At 41.2% G+C, this 14995-nt stretch overlaps 1 protein-coding gene across 2 annotated transcripts in view; it reads right to left on the bottom strand.

The window, feature by feature from the left end:
- Positions 1 to 8790: 8790 nt before the first annotated feature.
- znf536 (zinc finger protein 536) overlaps positions 8791 to 14995 on the bottom strand; it is a 248871-nt gene continuing 242666 nt past the window's right edge. For both annotated transcript variants that reach the window (XM_034079181.2, XM_034079189.2), the window contains one exon: positions 8791 to 9565. In XM_034079181.2, the coding sequence (XP_033935072.1) occupies positions 9306 to 9565 (260 nt within the window). In that variant the 3' untranslated portion in view covers positions 8791 to 9305. The remainder of the gene's footprint in view (positions 9566 to 14995) is intronic.

Below are 14995 nucleotides of genomic sequence, written 5' to 3'. Positions count from 1 at the left end.
TTTCAGAATAATATATATGATATGTTTTATAATGATTGATCATGAAAGTGTTCTCAAAGCTGTTAAAGGTGCAGCTAGTTTGAATGGCTTTGTATTCTGCAGGGTAGCTGGTGGATTTACTCCAGGTGGAACTAAAGTCTGATTCAACACTTGATTAGATTTCACATCATTCATCCACATCTGTGAAGTAACTAAAGGTATTAATACATGTAGTGGAGTAGAAGTACACCATGTACCTCTGAACTGTAGTGGAGTAGAAGTACACCATGTACCTCTGAACTGTAGTGCAGTAGAAGTACACCATGTACCTCTGAACTGTAGAGGAGTAGAAGTACACCATGTACCTCTGAACTGTAGAGGAGTAGAAGTACACCATGTACATTTGAACTGTAGAGAAGTAGAAGTACACCATGTACATTTGAACTGTAGAGAAGTAGAAGTACACCATGTACCTCTGAACTGTAGAGGAGTAGAAGTACACCATGTACCTCTGAACTGTAGTGGAGTAGAAGTACACCATGTACCTCTGACTTGCGTTCACTACCAACCTAAAAGTACCTCAACAATTAATCAATAATGTATTGAAAAGTTATTTGGCTGATTGTTTTATATTGGCTCAGCCAGGTTATATGGGAGGCCTAGTCTACGTACAGGTCACTAATTTTGTCACTTAGTTTTATTTTCTTTAATTTTTCATCCTCGTGTAGAATGCTATCATGAAACACACATTTTGTTGTTTATAGCATAAAGAACATCTGATTTAATGTGAGATAGGGAAATAATCATCGTATGTGTATATAAATATGTAATTTACAACAGCTGTAAAGATGCTTGAAAAGCTGGAAAATGCACCTTGAAAATGCTTGAAAAGTGCTTAAATTTGACTTTGGAAAAGGTGTAAGAACCCTGTAAAAGGGGTAAATTAATAATCTTTTATCTCAAAGCAAGGTTACATCTGTGAGTTGGATGTAGAAGTGTCAGAATCAATATAGATGTTTTTATTTTAAAGTAAATTCAGATGGAACACAGTAAAAACATGTACATTCTAATGTCCGCCTAAAAAAAACCATTACTTATAGTGAAAACCACCCTTGAATGATGGGCTAGTAGACTAAAAACTTTAGGAATCCAAAATATAACATATCTTCTTCTTCTTTCGTATAACGTTATATGTCCAACTCGGTGTCGTGTAGCCATGCCCGCATCTCTGGTCCTAGGTCGAAGAGGCTGGCTTCCGAGGGTGGTCTATATAAGGGGCAGATGGTGATTATATGGACAGCGGTCTGCTCAGGGTCACCGCACTCGCATGCCGCACTGTCCGCCAAGCCCCACGTCTTCATCGTGGTTTTAAAGCGACCGACCCCAGTTCGTAGACGGTTCAGAGTGGTCCACTGCCGGCGCGGTAGGTCGTCTCCTCCAATGGTGCCATCTCCTGGGTCCCAGATGTAACGGTGGATTCGGGAGGGCCCGGCTGACACCCACTCCTGCTTCCAAGCTGCTGCCAACCATGCATCTCTGGAGATGTCCTCAGAGGTGGAGTTGAGCATCTCTTGAGCTGCTATGTTGTAGGGGTGGCGGGACTTGAGTCTGTTTGGAGGTGCTGGAGTTATTGTGGTGTGGTGCAGGATGTGCCAGTCATACTTTTGTGCCCTCCTGGCCAGGGCGAGGGTGGCAGCCTCCCGTCGGAGGCCGGCCGGTGCTATTCCCGCAAGGACTGGCAAGAGGGACACAGGGGTAGGCTTTAAGCATCCAGTTATTATTCTGAGGGAGGTATTGATAGCCACGTCGACCTTTTTCGCATGAGGGCTTCTGCTCCAGACTGGGGCGCAGTATTCGGCTGCAGAGAAGACCAGGGCTTGAGTGGATATTCGCAGCGTCTTAGCGGAGGCTCCCCAGGTTGTTCCAGCGAGGCGGCGGATCAGCGCGACCCTGGATATAACATATAATAAGTACCCTGTATCAACATTGATGCAAACAAGTGAAATTTGACATTTTTAGAGAGGTTTAGAAAAATAAAGTCCAAGCGGACTCACCTCTGGGTAATTTGGGAACCATCAGTTCCATTTGAACTTTTTCACTGTAAAAATCATTTTATTACTTTGAATGATCACTATAGGTATTCATTCCATCCAAATACAACTGTTGTGAAAAAAAAAAAAACATAGGCCTACTCTGTTATACTCTTACAGTGAGCCTCTGAATTAGCCCCGAGCGAAAAATGCTAACCTAACTGTGTGCGGTCTTCATCTAAAAGCCCAAATACAATAATAAAAGGTGTAAATATAAATTCAATATTTGCCGCCAAATAATTTACAAAACATTATGATTTGTGTGGAAACAAATTAAGATTATTAAGATTTTTTTTAACCTCTTTTCCTTTCTCTTTCTTGATCCTCCTTAGCAACGGTCATTACAATCCTTGACAGCGGTCTGTTCTACTGGATTTACAACGTGTCACATGTTCTAAATTGACCAATCAGAACTTTGTTTAGCCTCCTTATTGTTTATGGGCCGCGAAAAAAAACGTGATTCTTAAGTGGGCCCTGAGTTGAAAAAGGTTGGGAACCGCTGGCCTAGGATGAAGCCTTACAATGCTGGTAATCCCCAGATGTTTCCTCTTGGACGACCAAAGGCATCTTTAGTTGTTTTAAGATTAGCCCAAAATGCATTGTTCCAAGAGGATCAATCCCTAATGATGCAACAAAATCGTCCCCTAACTTTAACATCTAGCACCATCTTGAGGTTTCAGAAAGAAATATCTCAACACTATGATTGATTGCCATGAAATATCCTGACACGTTAATAAACAATAAACCTAGTTGTCTTTGTCCTTTTGTTGAGGTTATTTCATTGCGTGCATCTGAGAAGTCGCTGGTTATTTCCACTTGTCTCAGCTCTAATGGGAAGATATTGGAAATTAGTCTGATTCCGGAGACAAGGACAAAAATGTTCCTCTCTTTATTGCTGCTATGTGGAGGCATCAGCCAGCCTGACACATTCATCTCACTTTATGAGAATGAGCTGGGTTCATGCCATGCACCTTATTCATGTAGCCACAATTATCCATAAATTAATAAAACCTGACTGGTGATTACTAGGAGAAAGAGCGAGGGAGAGCGGGGGGGAGACAGATGCAGAGGGAGAGAATATGAAGAGCTGTACAGTGAACAATCTCCGGATAATTAACAGGAAGATAAACAAAACATAAATTTGGATATTGCATTTATTTGGACTACCACTCAAATATGCGTGAACCACGTTATTTTAATTAAAAGATCAATCTATGTGACATGCTGCTTCCCAGTTAATTATTCAGTGCTGTACAATAAAAACAAAACCCATTAAATATGCCACGCACTCTATTTCTCCATTAACAGTAAAAAGCGCTCATCCTGGGGACCACATTTCAAATTCAGACGCTGCTTTGCCTTTTTCCCCTTTTTGTTGTCCTTTCTTTGCTGATATATGTTTTTGCTCATTTTCCTTCACTTTGCATTTACATTGCTCCTCAGGCCTTACACTTGCAAAACATTTCATGTGAGCCGTCACTACTTTTGAAATGTATCCAAGGTATCCATTATAAATGGGACTCGATGCAGCAGCTCTGCACAGCACATTTTAATTTGTACATCTTCTGCTTACTCTTTCACCGGACGTGTTGTATAGTTCTGGTGACATCAGATGTATTGACCCTTTTGTTACAGAAACGTTTTAAACTCACAGTACACCAAATACGTTTCACGAAAGCTTTGTCTGATCATTGTTTGTAATGGATGTTAGCCAGTTAGCCTTGGAGCAAACTTTTGAAATGGTTAATGTAAAAAAAGGCTTTTTTGGAAGGTTTTAGATGGCGAATAATAATCATAATACTTGTTTGATTCCTATATCTCCTACTACTACTAGTACTATAAGAATATATTCCATAAACGTCCATTAATAGTTGGAATTATGATTTTGGTTCCTGGTTACTTTTTATATGTTGAAGTGTCATTAATTAACACACTGATATTCAAAATACTCTTGATCTGTGTATTGGAAGCAGCTTACCAATACATGTCAAGTAATATATCAAATGTAAGTCATATGTGTTTTACTGTACAGTACTGTACATGTTATGTAGTGTTCCAAATCAAGTGCCAGTTGTACAAAATGGTAAATCATTTTGTCATTGCTTTATCCGGTCATTGCTACTCCTTTTAAAGTGCCTGAAGTATTTTGCCTAAAGAAACACTGACATGTTGATTTTGTGGGCTGGGATTGAACATTACCTCAGCCACAATTTCCATGCAGTGGGGCCAAAAAAGCCAAATCTTGCAAATAAGACCAACCAAGGACATTGAAGACGTGTTAATAACAAAGAACTCTTCTGAAAGCTCTGGTGCATCTTGACAGCAGTGTTGATCTCTTGGCCGCAGGGTTTTTTGTTGTACATGTTTATAAAGACATTCATGGTCCCCAGCAGAAGAATAACTTAATTACCCCATGACCTTTTTTCTATAGCACCACTTAAGATTGACATTTGAGGTTAATTGTTGATTATACAACACTTGCTGGATGGATTGTCATAACATTTGGTGCAACCATTCATGTACCCTCAGGATGATTTCTATGACTATTCACATTGCACCATCATCTGGAAACAATTCTAATTTGTCCAATACTGGTTTATAAATGCAAAGAATACCTGCAAAGCAAAGGTTAGCATACTAACACGCAAAACTAAGATCGAGAACAAGGTGAGCATTCCCTTCTTTAGCATGGTATCTTGTAGGGGTGTAACGGTTCACAGAAGTCACGGTTCGGTTCGTGCCTCGGTTTGGGGGTCATGGTTCGGTACGGGTTCGGTACAACAAGAAAAAGCAAAAAAAAGTCGCAAATGCATAATTACAGGTTTGTTGTTATTTATGTTTGAACAGTAGTGCAAGTTTAAAAATAAGGAACTCTGACATTTTGAATAATGAACTGTATTAAACAGTTAAAAACAAACCACAAACAGTACCACACACACTCAGATGGCCATATTATCTATAATGGCTGATGTCAAACAAAAAGGTTTCATCGAGCTGCAAAACTAAAAAGAATGTCTTGAAAATATTACATCATAAATAATAAGAAAGTGTTTCCAGAGCGCAAAGTCGTTGAAAAACATATGCCAAAAGCTTTCGTTATTTATTTTGGTCTCTCGGCTCTCATGTCTATTGGCTTCTTAAAAACAGCGGGGATCAGCTGTTGAACTGCTGTTGTCTTTTGCCGGGCTCCGGTGATTGGCACATCTGGGTGATGCCTTCTGATGTGATTTAGCATGTTTGGCGTGTGTTGCCATTAGCATACCGCACCGCTATCGAACAACGCCGACACACCGTCCTCGTCCAATCCACCACTCGTCCGATCCACCACTCGCACACTTCGTCGTTATTGTAGTCCACAGGGAACCCGAAATGTTCCCACACAGCTGATTTAAAAGAAGCAGGTGGGTTCTAGCTCCTGAGTGTTATCTGAACTCACCATACTAACTTTTCTTCTTCTTGTATTTTGTTCGTTTTGTTGTTGTTTCTTCTTGTTCTTCATTTGTTGTTTAAGGGCGGCTAGCAAACAGCTTTTAGGCGCAATACCGCCCCCTGGATTATATATAGTGTAGTGGATACTGCCCTGAATGACTTTTTTCCCACTCGTAAAAAAAAGGCGTATTCGTCGTGTGACTGCGTGTGCCGAACCGTGACGTCCGAACCGTGACGGTACGGGACGAATACGGATACCGTTACACCCCTAGTGTCTTGGCTTTGTGAGCACGCTGACAATCCTGACATTGAACTCAAGTATAGTCTCAACGAGCTCTGGGCATTGTTATTGACTTGTTTGTAGTGTTCTCAGCACCACACAAGTACCCTTTTTATTTTGAATGTAAGTGTAATGAGTTATAAAAAGTAGCATTTACAAGTAAACATCATTCTAGATTTTCATTTATCCTTTTTATGGGCAATTTCCTAGGGACGTTTTAAGACACAAAGGATCAATTTGGTTTGAGTGAAACATTTCAGTACTCGGTGTCAGCCGTTTCTCCGCAGTCAGAATGGTTCATCTCTTTCAGTGGAGTGCTTGTCCTAAATGGTGAGAAAGAAACCAGACACAAACACAGTGTTTCCCAGAGGGAGAGGTTTTATTGCAAGAAAAACACCAGATAAATCTTACAGCTTCAAAGTACATCAGAATGTCTAGACAGAAAGAGTGAACAGTCCATGATTGATACACCTCTTTAATGTTTGTCTTCTGTCAAACAGATGTGCAGTTATAAATAATGACCAACAATATGTGTTTTAAATATAAAGTTATCTTATATAAGTTTACAGTTTGCAACAAAACCTCTCCTCACTCCCGATCAGCTATAGCAATCTTGTAGGAATGTGGACAGTATTAGGACTAAAATGTCATGCTACAGAATCCATTGCAGGGTGAAATAAATAGGCATGGTTTCATTTGTTGGTGTATTGTTGAGTTTTTTCTTCTAGCACCAGTGATTATAATTGAGCAAACTGCATGTGCTACTTCAATAGGAAGCTTGACGGAGATCAAACAGCATGGGGACAATGGGATGGATTATTTTGGGATTACAGCAGGGGGGGGGGGGTGTGTCGTATCATTCTCAGGGATGGACAAAGAGTACAAGTCACAGAGGAATAACAACAAATGGCGCTCCCCAGTGTCGGAACAAAAAAACGATTGCCTCATCTGAGCGAGTTGGTGAAACCGAACTGATCCACTGCTTTAGTGGGTTGGAAAAAATAAGGGTGCCAGAAAAATTGAATGTCTATAAAAACTTTCTTTTGCCTCATTTACGGCTAATATACGGATATGTTCGGAATGCGTATACACACAACTACAAGCAAGCTACAGCCACCAACTACACAGTCAGGCGTTACAAACCACACACCCTACACACTTAATTATAAGGCAGAACTGTCCTGTTGGCCACCAATAACAAATTGCAAATAAAAAACTGTATTTGATATACTTTTCTGTAACTGTAGTGACACAAAACCACAATTACATCAGCATCAAACTTAGTTTTACTCTCTTTACCTTCATTTCTTTTTTCCCTCAACACTTCCACTTTCTCTCTTCTTCATCTCCCGGTGCGTGCAGCAGGATCGTATTTCTAACCCTGTTGATGCAGTGTGTGTGTGTGTGTGTGTGTGTGTGTGTGTGTGTGTGTGTGTGTGTGTGTGTGTGTGTGTGTGTGTGTGTGTGTGTGTGTGTGCATTGTGTTGGACTGTAAACTCCTTTAGGCAGAGCTGTGGCCCTGGGGTTTTAAGAGTTTCGCCCCCCCCCCTGCACTGCCTGTGTGTTTGTGCGGGAAGATATTGACTTTCCTTAAAGTACGGATCATTTCTCTTTATCAGAAAAACATTAACAACCCCCAGCACCCAGCCCCCTACCACCAATACTGACAACACAAAGCGATATACTTTCTTATTCTCCTCGCCCTGGAGTAACCAACAGCTGCCGGCACTACGCAGTACAATCAAAGTTGAGCCTTATTGTTTTGCCCTTTAAGCAATGTTCTTTGATTTTTACAAGATCAAAACATTCTGTTTTTCAATGTGTTATGTTGTTTTTCCCCTCTCAGGAATAAATCACATACAGTCAAATAACCCAACACTACTTATACACAAATAACGCCTTCTTTGAAAAAAACAACTTGTTTTCTTTTTATAGAAAATGTAGTATAATTAGAGACATAAAGCAGGTGAATGATTATCAAAAGTCCCTACCTGTGTACACTGAAAAAAATGTAACGTTAACTTTAATGAAATGTATTATGTAAACTAATATCACATAACAACCTAAGACAGTTATTTGAAATCCCAACGTTTTAGTTTTTTCAGTGTAGCACTTTAAAAGAGCTTATCAGAGAAGATATATGACGCTTTTTGTTTGAGTGAATGCCAGTCAAACTCCTCACATGAGAAGAACCTTTAGAAGGAAGTCCCACCCCTTTTCATATGTACAGAACACAGCTGGTTGGATGCAACCGTCCCCCACAGCTTGGTTCAGGTTCTTGCCAAAGTACATAACTGTCACCTGTCATCATAAAGTGGCCGAGGCTAAAACACAATCAGCTAAAACTCCCCGTCCTTCTTTGACGTGGAGCCAGTAAGGTGACCTCCGGACATTGAATTGCCAAAAGCAGAGCAGATCAAGCTTTAACGTCTACTAATGGATGCTTTAAATACTCCGCTGATTGATTTGTGTTGTGTTGTGTTTTCCAGGTTGTTCTGGAACAGACCGGGCTTGTAATAGAGAGAGTGTGAGTGGAGGGAGAGAGGGAGGAGGGAAGGAGGTGACTGTCGGGGCTCCGGCCAGCTGATGGGACTCAACTTGACCCCCTGGTGTACTGTCCAGAGTCGGGTTACCACTGTAGGATTGAGTGTGTGTGTGTGTGTGTGTGTGTGTTGTTGAATTGATTTCCTCTGCGATGACAGCTCCAGTCAGGCTGGCACCAATGCACCCCCCCCTCCCTTTCCCCTCTATCCCTGACACACACGCCACCATCACCGCCATTGACCCTAGAACACACACACACACACACACACACACACACACACACACACACACACACACACACACACACACACACACACACACACACACACACACACACACACACACACACACACACACACACACACACACACACACACACACACACACACACACACACACACACACACACACACAGTATACAGTGCTCATCACTCAAACTGGGAAAATGGCAACCACTGGTGTTATGTTCATGTTCCACCTCCTCCTTCTTCCCTACAGTTCTGCTCAATCGTTTGCACAGATCATTTTTCTGATAAAAGCACTATTTTTGGATAAGTCTCTCAAATTATTTTCGTCCGATGTTCCCTCTTGCTTCATAGACTCGTGATGTGTCTGAAAACTACTCGTTAAGAGTTTGTAACCTTCCATTCTTGAATATCACCCACTCTGCTTGGTTAAAAGAAGTCTTGAATCCACTCATCAAGAACACATGGGTTATGTTTTCTTAGTAGATGTCCTAACTCCCAATAAAACACATAAAGAAGGTAACTTTGTGTTTTATAGCAGAGGAAGTTGTATTTATATCTGCCGATCTCAATGTCTTGTCCTTACTTGCTCAGGGTCGGTTGGAAATGCGTCTCATATTGACCAACAGTTTTATCGGGCAGTTTTGTCTTACAATACACCTTGTTGGCATTTCGGATCCAATGCTTCACGTACATAGATATCCTGGATGATATCAACCATCCCAGATCATGGCTGTTTCACTCCTGATTACGTGAATTGTCCTCCCCTTCAACCGAAATGTCGTTACTCTCTGCTCCATTCATTGGTTGAGCATCACCGACGGCCTCATCAGGGTTCTTCTCTGAGACTTCGGACTCAGTCCGGGAGCGTTTGAAGCGTCGGTCAGGATACTGGCTGTTGTTGAAGGGCATGCGGTGGACGCACAGCACGTGAGTCTTCAGGTTGCCCTTCTGCGAGGCGCCGTAGGGGCAGTAACTGCACCTGAATGGTCTCTGGCCTGGAGAGAGAAACAGAAAGGCAGAACAATGTAACCACTTTAAGTTGCACCAGTATGTCTCAGGCAGGGTCCTTGGGGGTCCCTATGTCAGTATAATCTAATTTGCAGGAAATGTAGTCCTATTAGATGATGTACGAGAGTGATTTCTCCAATCAGAGGATCCTGTCCCCCCATAAGAAGTCTCTATGGGCAGCGATGGCAGGAGGAGATACAGCAGACATCATCGGATATGGGCGCCATTGGGTCAATAGTTTGAGGGTTAATGTGTTTGTGGGTAACATGATTTTGATGTGACTTTTAAGTTACACTGTATTAACCAATTAACCAATATTGACAATTGACATTACTATAACCTTCATTATTGGATATTTGACATACACATATTTGCCCTTACAGTAATAGTTTGATGGTACGAGCCTACAAAGGACACATTGGAATATGTTTAAGAGCAGTCCCTGGTTCTGGTTTGACTGATTTAAATGGACACTATTGCTCTCTTTGTCTTCCTCTACCCCGCACTTTTGTTGACACTTGCTACTTCTCTTGGGTCTTTACGACCACCTGTCGATCAGTGGTACAAGATTAAAATGGAGAAACTCAACAGGATATGCGTATGAACTCCATAGGGTGCCTTTTAATTTCAAAGGGCTGATTTCAGTTTCTCGGTACTGCTATGTTTAGCTTTTCTGAAAGAACAACGCCCCTTTGAGCATAGAACATCAGTTTACAATACTTTTCATTGAAGTACTGTGTTAATAAAGCCTCTGTTCAAATCAGTAAAGGAAAGACATTGTCTTTGTGGAACCTCTTCAGATGATACACGCATGGTCTCTGAGGAACTTCCCAACAATAGTGAACACCACATTCCAAATGGCATCATCCAACCAAAATGCTTACTGCTTTACTTTGAACCTAAAAGGGGAAGTTCTACTGATGCCTTGAAAGTTGGTAATAAGGTTGTATAAGCTGACAAACCCATATTCAATCCAAGCATGACACGACTCTTTCTGTTAAGGTTAGGGTTACATTGAGACAATAGTCCACTAGACATACATTTGCTGATGCTTAAGGCAATGTAATGTTAATCTATTGTACTTTTGATATGTTGGACTGTGAAGGAGGAACCATATGCAATCATGGGGCGAAAAGCCACCAGCCAAAGCTTTTTCCTACTGAGGCCTATTTGCTGCTCCTCCATCAACAGTGTATTACAAACGCATATGTTGTACTAAGATATTGGCATGCATCCATGAGGAACATGAGCCTCCACCATTCTGGCCACAACTAACCCTTTCTGGCCTTCAGTCCTCCACCAGGCCGTACCAAGGTGGTTTAACAACATGATATATAAGACTGTACAAAACGAAACTTGGATAAGAAGGTGATGTCGAGGACACAGAGGAGTGGAAAAGTGATTTTCTCATCTGCACCATCCTAGCAGTACTGCAGGGCTTTTCTTTTTGAAACAAATACATCTTCAAAACATTACCCAACACTTAATACTCGCCTCCCTTTGTGCAGTCAGAGAGCTCCGACAAATCCATCTGAACTAAACTTTTGCAGCTCGCCGAGTCGATATACATCTTTTAAAGAGCGTGCATACATCTAGTCCCCTGCACACAATAGCAGAGTGGAACGAGGCGAGGTATTTTTCTCTATCTCCCCCCTTGCCATAGCTCCAGCACAGAATGTTCTCCCTAGATTGAATCTGATCATCACTGCAGCAAACACAATGGCCCTTAATAGCACCAGCCGTTTGTTTGAGGGATGCCGATTACACCGCCATCATAACCCACTTCACTTAGCTCACTCACTCACAGACAGACAGAGAGGACAAAACAAAGTGGGGAGGGAGGGAGGGAGGAGGGAGGGGCAGAGTGTAGGAGTTTAGGCCCTCTCCGGTACTTTAGGTTATTAATAACAGTACATTTGCCGTTAGCCTCGTTTTCTATTCCTTTTTTCTTTATCTCTTATTCAATTTGAGTCGGTCTAAATCAAATTAACATATGGAGTTTAAGAGAGGCGCGGGGATAGGTGCAGGGAATATCAATAGGTAAAAAGCCAGGAATTAAAGAGGAAACAATCTATTTGAAGCACTCACTGGCATACACATGGGGTTAGCGGAGAGTGAGTGCACGCTCTACTTATACTGTATAAAGACGGACACATAAGGGCTAAAGTATACACACAGACGGGCTTGATGCGAGGACGCAGCTACTTTGTGTTTGGCAATCTGACACAGGATTTGGAGCCTCTCCGGCTTTCCGATATTACATTGTTTGCTCCGGAGCCGCACAAAGGGGATTGCTACAAGTTTGGAGGCTTTGGATGTTCCAGTTGTCTGAATTTCTAGATAAGCTAGTCTGCGGCACACAATGAAGGGCTCCTTTTATTCGTGTGCAGTTTAATTTCACACTCTCTTACATTAAGTTAAGTCCGAGAGGCAGAATATCTCATCCCATTTTACACTTAAGGAGAGCGAGTTATGCCCCCAACAACTCAACTCCTTCTTTCTTTCTCCCCCCCCCCCACTGCCTGCTTACTTGCTGTTTGTCTCCACTGACTTTAAAAATAAATACAAATCAAGTTTGGTTTTATCTCCGGGGGAGATGTTTAGGTTGAAGCAGGAGATTGTGCTTTGAATTGCACGGCTTGAAAAAAAGTTAGGATAGAATGTATAAAACATGGCTTGAAAAAAGTTTGGATAAGCTTGAGTTTTTGTCGAGATTGGAATTGAGTTCTGCGGAGCAGTTTATAGACGCAAAGGCTGTATGTTGTTTTGGATTAAAATGAAAGAGAAGCTCTTTTTAACACACACACACACTCACACACAGGCATTCGACAATCCACATCTACTGTGAGCTAAAGTTGCCATCATTAATCCATGTCCTCCTCTGTGCCAGAAACCATAACAGCCCACATGTGGATGGCCCACCGGCACCGACTACCCACCATTCTGTCCACCACTTCTTTCATGTTCTGTCCATCTGACCTCTGTCTCACTCTTCTCTGTCGCTCAGATTTATCACAACGGGTATACATATGCATGTGACATTGAGGAAAGCAATTGTTTGTAATGAGAGCTATAATTATTTACCGTCTTCTCTTCTCTGCCACACAAATGTGTTGAATGAATATAAAAGAACTAAACATATTAAAACCATAACTGAACAACAGCCAAAGCCATGTACTGAAAGTCAGACTTTTGCCAACCCAAGCAAATATTTTCTAAACAAAACAGAGTCCCCCGCTGTTTCTTTTAATCAACAAGAATACATATTTGTATTGGATAGTTCCCTACAGCTAACCAGATCTGCCATGTAACAGTTTCGAAAGGAGTTCAATAAAACGTAAAAGAAAAACCTTGATATCATTAGATGCACCAACTGTTAATCAAACTCAGTCAGAATAAGATTGTAACATCTTTTCTATGGAGAAAAACATCTTTGCTTTTATTTCAATGAAGAAACACTCAAATATGCTAGAAGCTACATGAATAAACCGGTCCATGAGTGTGAGTCAAAACGTAACCATATGAAACTCTCATTGTGGTTTGGAGGTTTACTTTATTAACTTTCAATCAAAATCACAATCTCTTCCTTCCGTAAGCACATTGTTGCCAAACCTAACCACCCATGTCAAAGTTATCCGCTTAATACAGCCAGCATCCACACTCACGTCCTCTCTTTTGCAGAGTTGCATTTTTATTTTTCTATATATATATTTGGGAAGCACACAAGTAATGTTTTTTTTTAATCCAGGAGTAATATTTGAACGAGTTCTAGTAGACATTTGTTTTGCCCTCACTGTTTGATTAAAGAGTGAAAAAGTGATGGGTTTGCTTTTTTTCTACGGCCTTGTTTAAAACTGAGTGGGTAACCCCTCGATTCCACCAGGTCCGTCTGCGTCGCGTTACGGCTGCGCCGCGGTTTTGGTCCGGCCTCCTCCGGCGTCATACCCTACCGGGGGCGTTTCAGGAGCGTTTCAGGAGCGTTTCAGGAGCGTTTCAGAAGCATTTCAGAAGCGGAGCGTCTTGCCTGCCGGCTCGCAGTTTTTATTGATTTGTGCATATTTCCTGGACAGGCTACTTTGTACAGACAAAGTTAATAATACTTGTAATATTCCAGTTATAAACGACATGAATCAAATATGTGTTGCTGCATTTTAGTGGCAAAAAAATGCATTCATCATCATAATTATTCTATATATATAATTTACACAGTGCCTGTAAAGGAGAACGCTGGCATTTCTCCTCCTACTTGAAAGACTACAGAGGGATAGGGTCTGCAAATTAGTTTATTTTGGGGATGGGCCGGATGCTGTCACCGGTCCACTTCCTGCCCGCCGCCTCTGCAACGCCTCGCGTCACGTCGAAAAATAGACTTGAATCCTATTTAGAGCGGAGCCCAGCGGCGAGACGCTTCTGAGCCGTAACGCGGCGCGTCTGGTGGAATAGCACCCATTGACTAGAGTGGCCGCGATCTTTTCGAACGTTGCGGCGCGGCCGTAACGCGACGCAGACGGACCCGGTGGAATCTAGGGGTAAGGGTGATTGTAACCCCAACTTAATTGGATGGGTTTTTCACTAGGGTGTTAATGGCCTTGTGGATTCCATTTGTTGGTGTCTACTATTCTTGGTCAATGATCTTGACCTGCTATTACATTAAGGATTTTAGTCAACTTAAAAAAACTTTGTATAATGTAAACTCCACGCAATAAACAATATTGTTTCTGTTAAGGTGATGAAATAACATGTACTGTTTCCATATATGTCACTCAAGCCTTTTGGATTAAAACCACTTGCTGTAACTTATTTAGTCTGTTCAACACAGTTGGATACATTTGGACGGTTTGGACAGTTGAAATCCTGTACGTTGGTTCTGATTCCTCTGATCTCCCTCTGATTTCCTTACTATTGACTGTAGAGGGCATGTGCAAATGGATAAAACATGTGTTTCACAGGTTATTTTAAAAGCAAAGTGTCAATTTTCTTTTGCAGTTAATTGAACATTGAAGGTTGTTTGCTCTGGATTTGAGAGGTGTTATCGGTGGCTAAAAATGCAATAATTCTTGTCGAACGATGGTGTGGTACCTTGACATTTAAGTCGATCTGGAGTGAATAATATAGTCTACAGAAAGATAGTTACTACAGCTATGTAGCCTCATGTATGGGAGCACAGAGACATGGTGACTTTTTGAGAATTGTTTCTATTTGGGACGGTCACTAAGAATTTGTAAACTTATTTGTTTAAATAAATATTTGTAATGTTATTCTATTTGTATTTTATTGTAAGTTATTGGACATTTTAATTTAACTTTCTATAATATATATATGTATTTTATGTTATCATTCTGTTGCACATTCTTTAACTTGTTTACATTTAATCTTATTGGAAATGTTACTCTAACTTCATATGCTTATACAACTAT

This window comes from Pseudochaenichthys georgianus, chromosome 3 (genome assembly GCF_902827115.2).
Source record: "Pseudochaenichthys georgianus chromosome 3, fPseGeo1.2, whole genome shotgun sequence".
Lineage (NCBI taxonomy): Eukaryota > Metazoa > Chordata > Actinopteri > Perciformes > Channichthyidae > Pseudochaenichthys > Pseudochaenichthys georgianus.
This window is presented reverse-complemented; position numbering and strand designations above follow the sequence as displayed.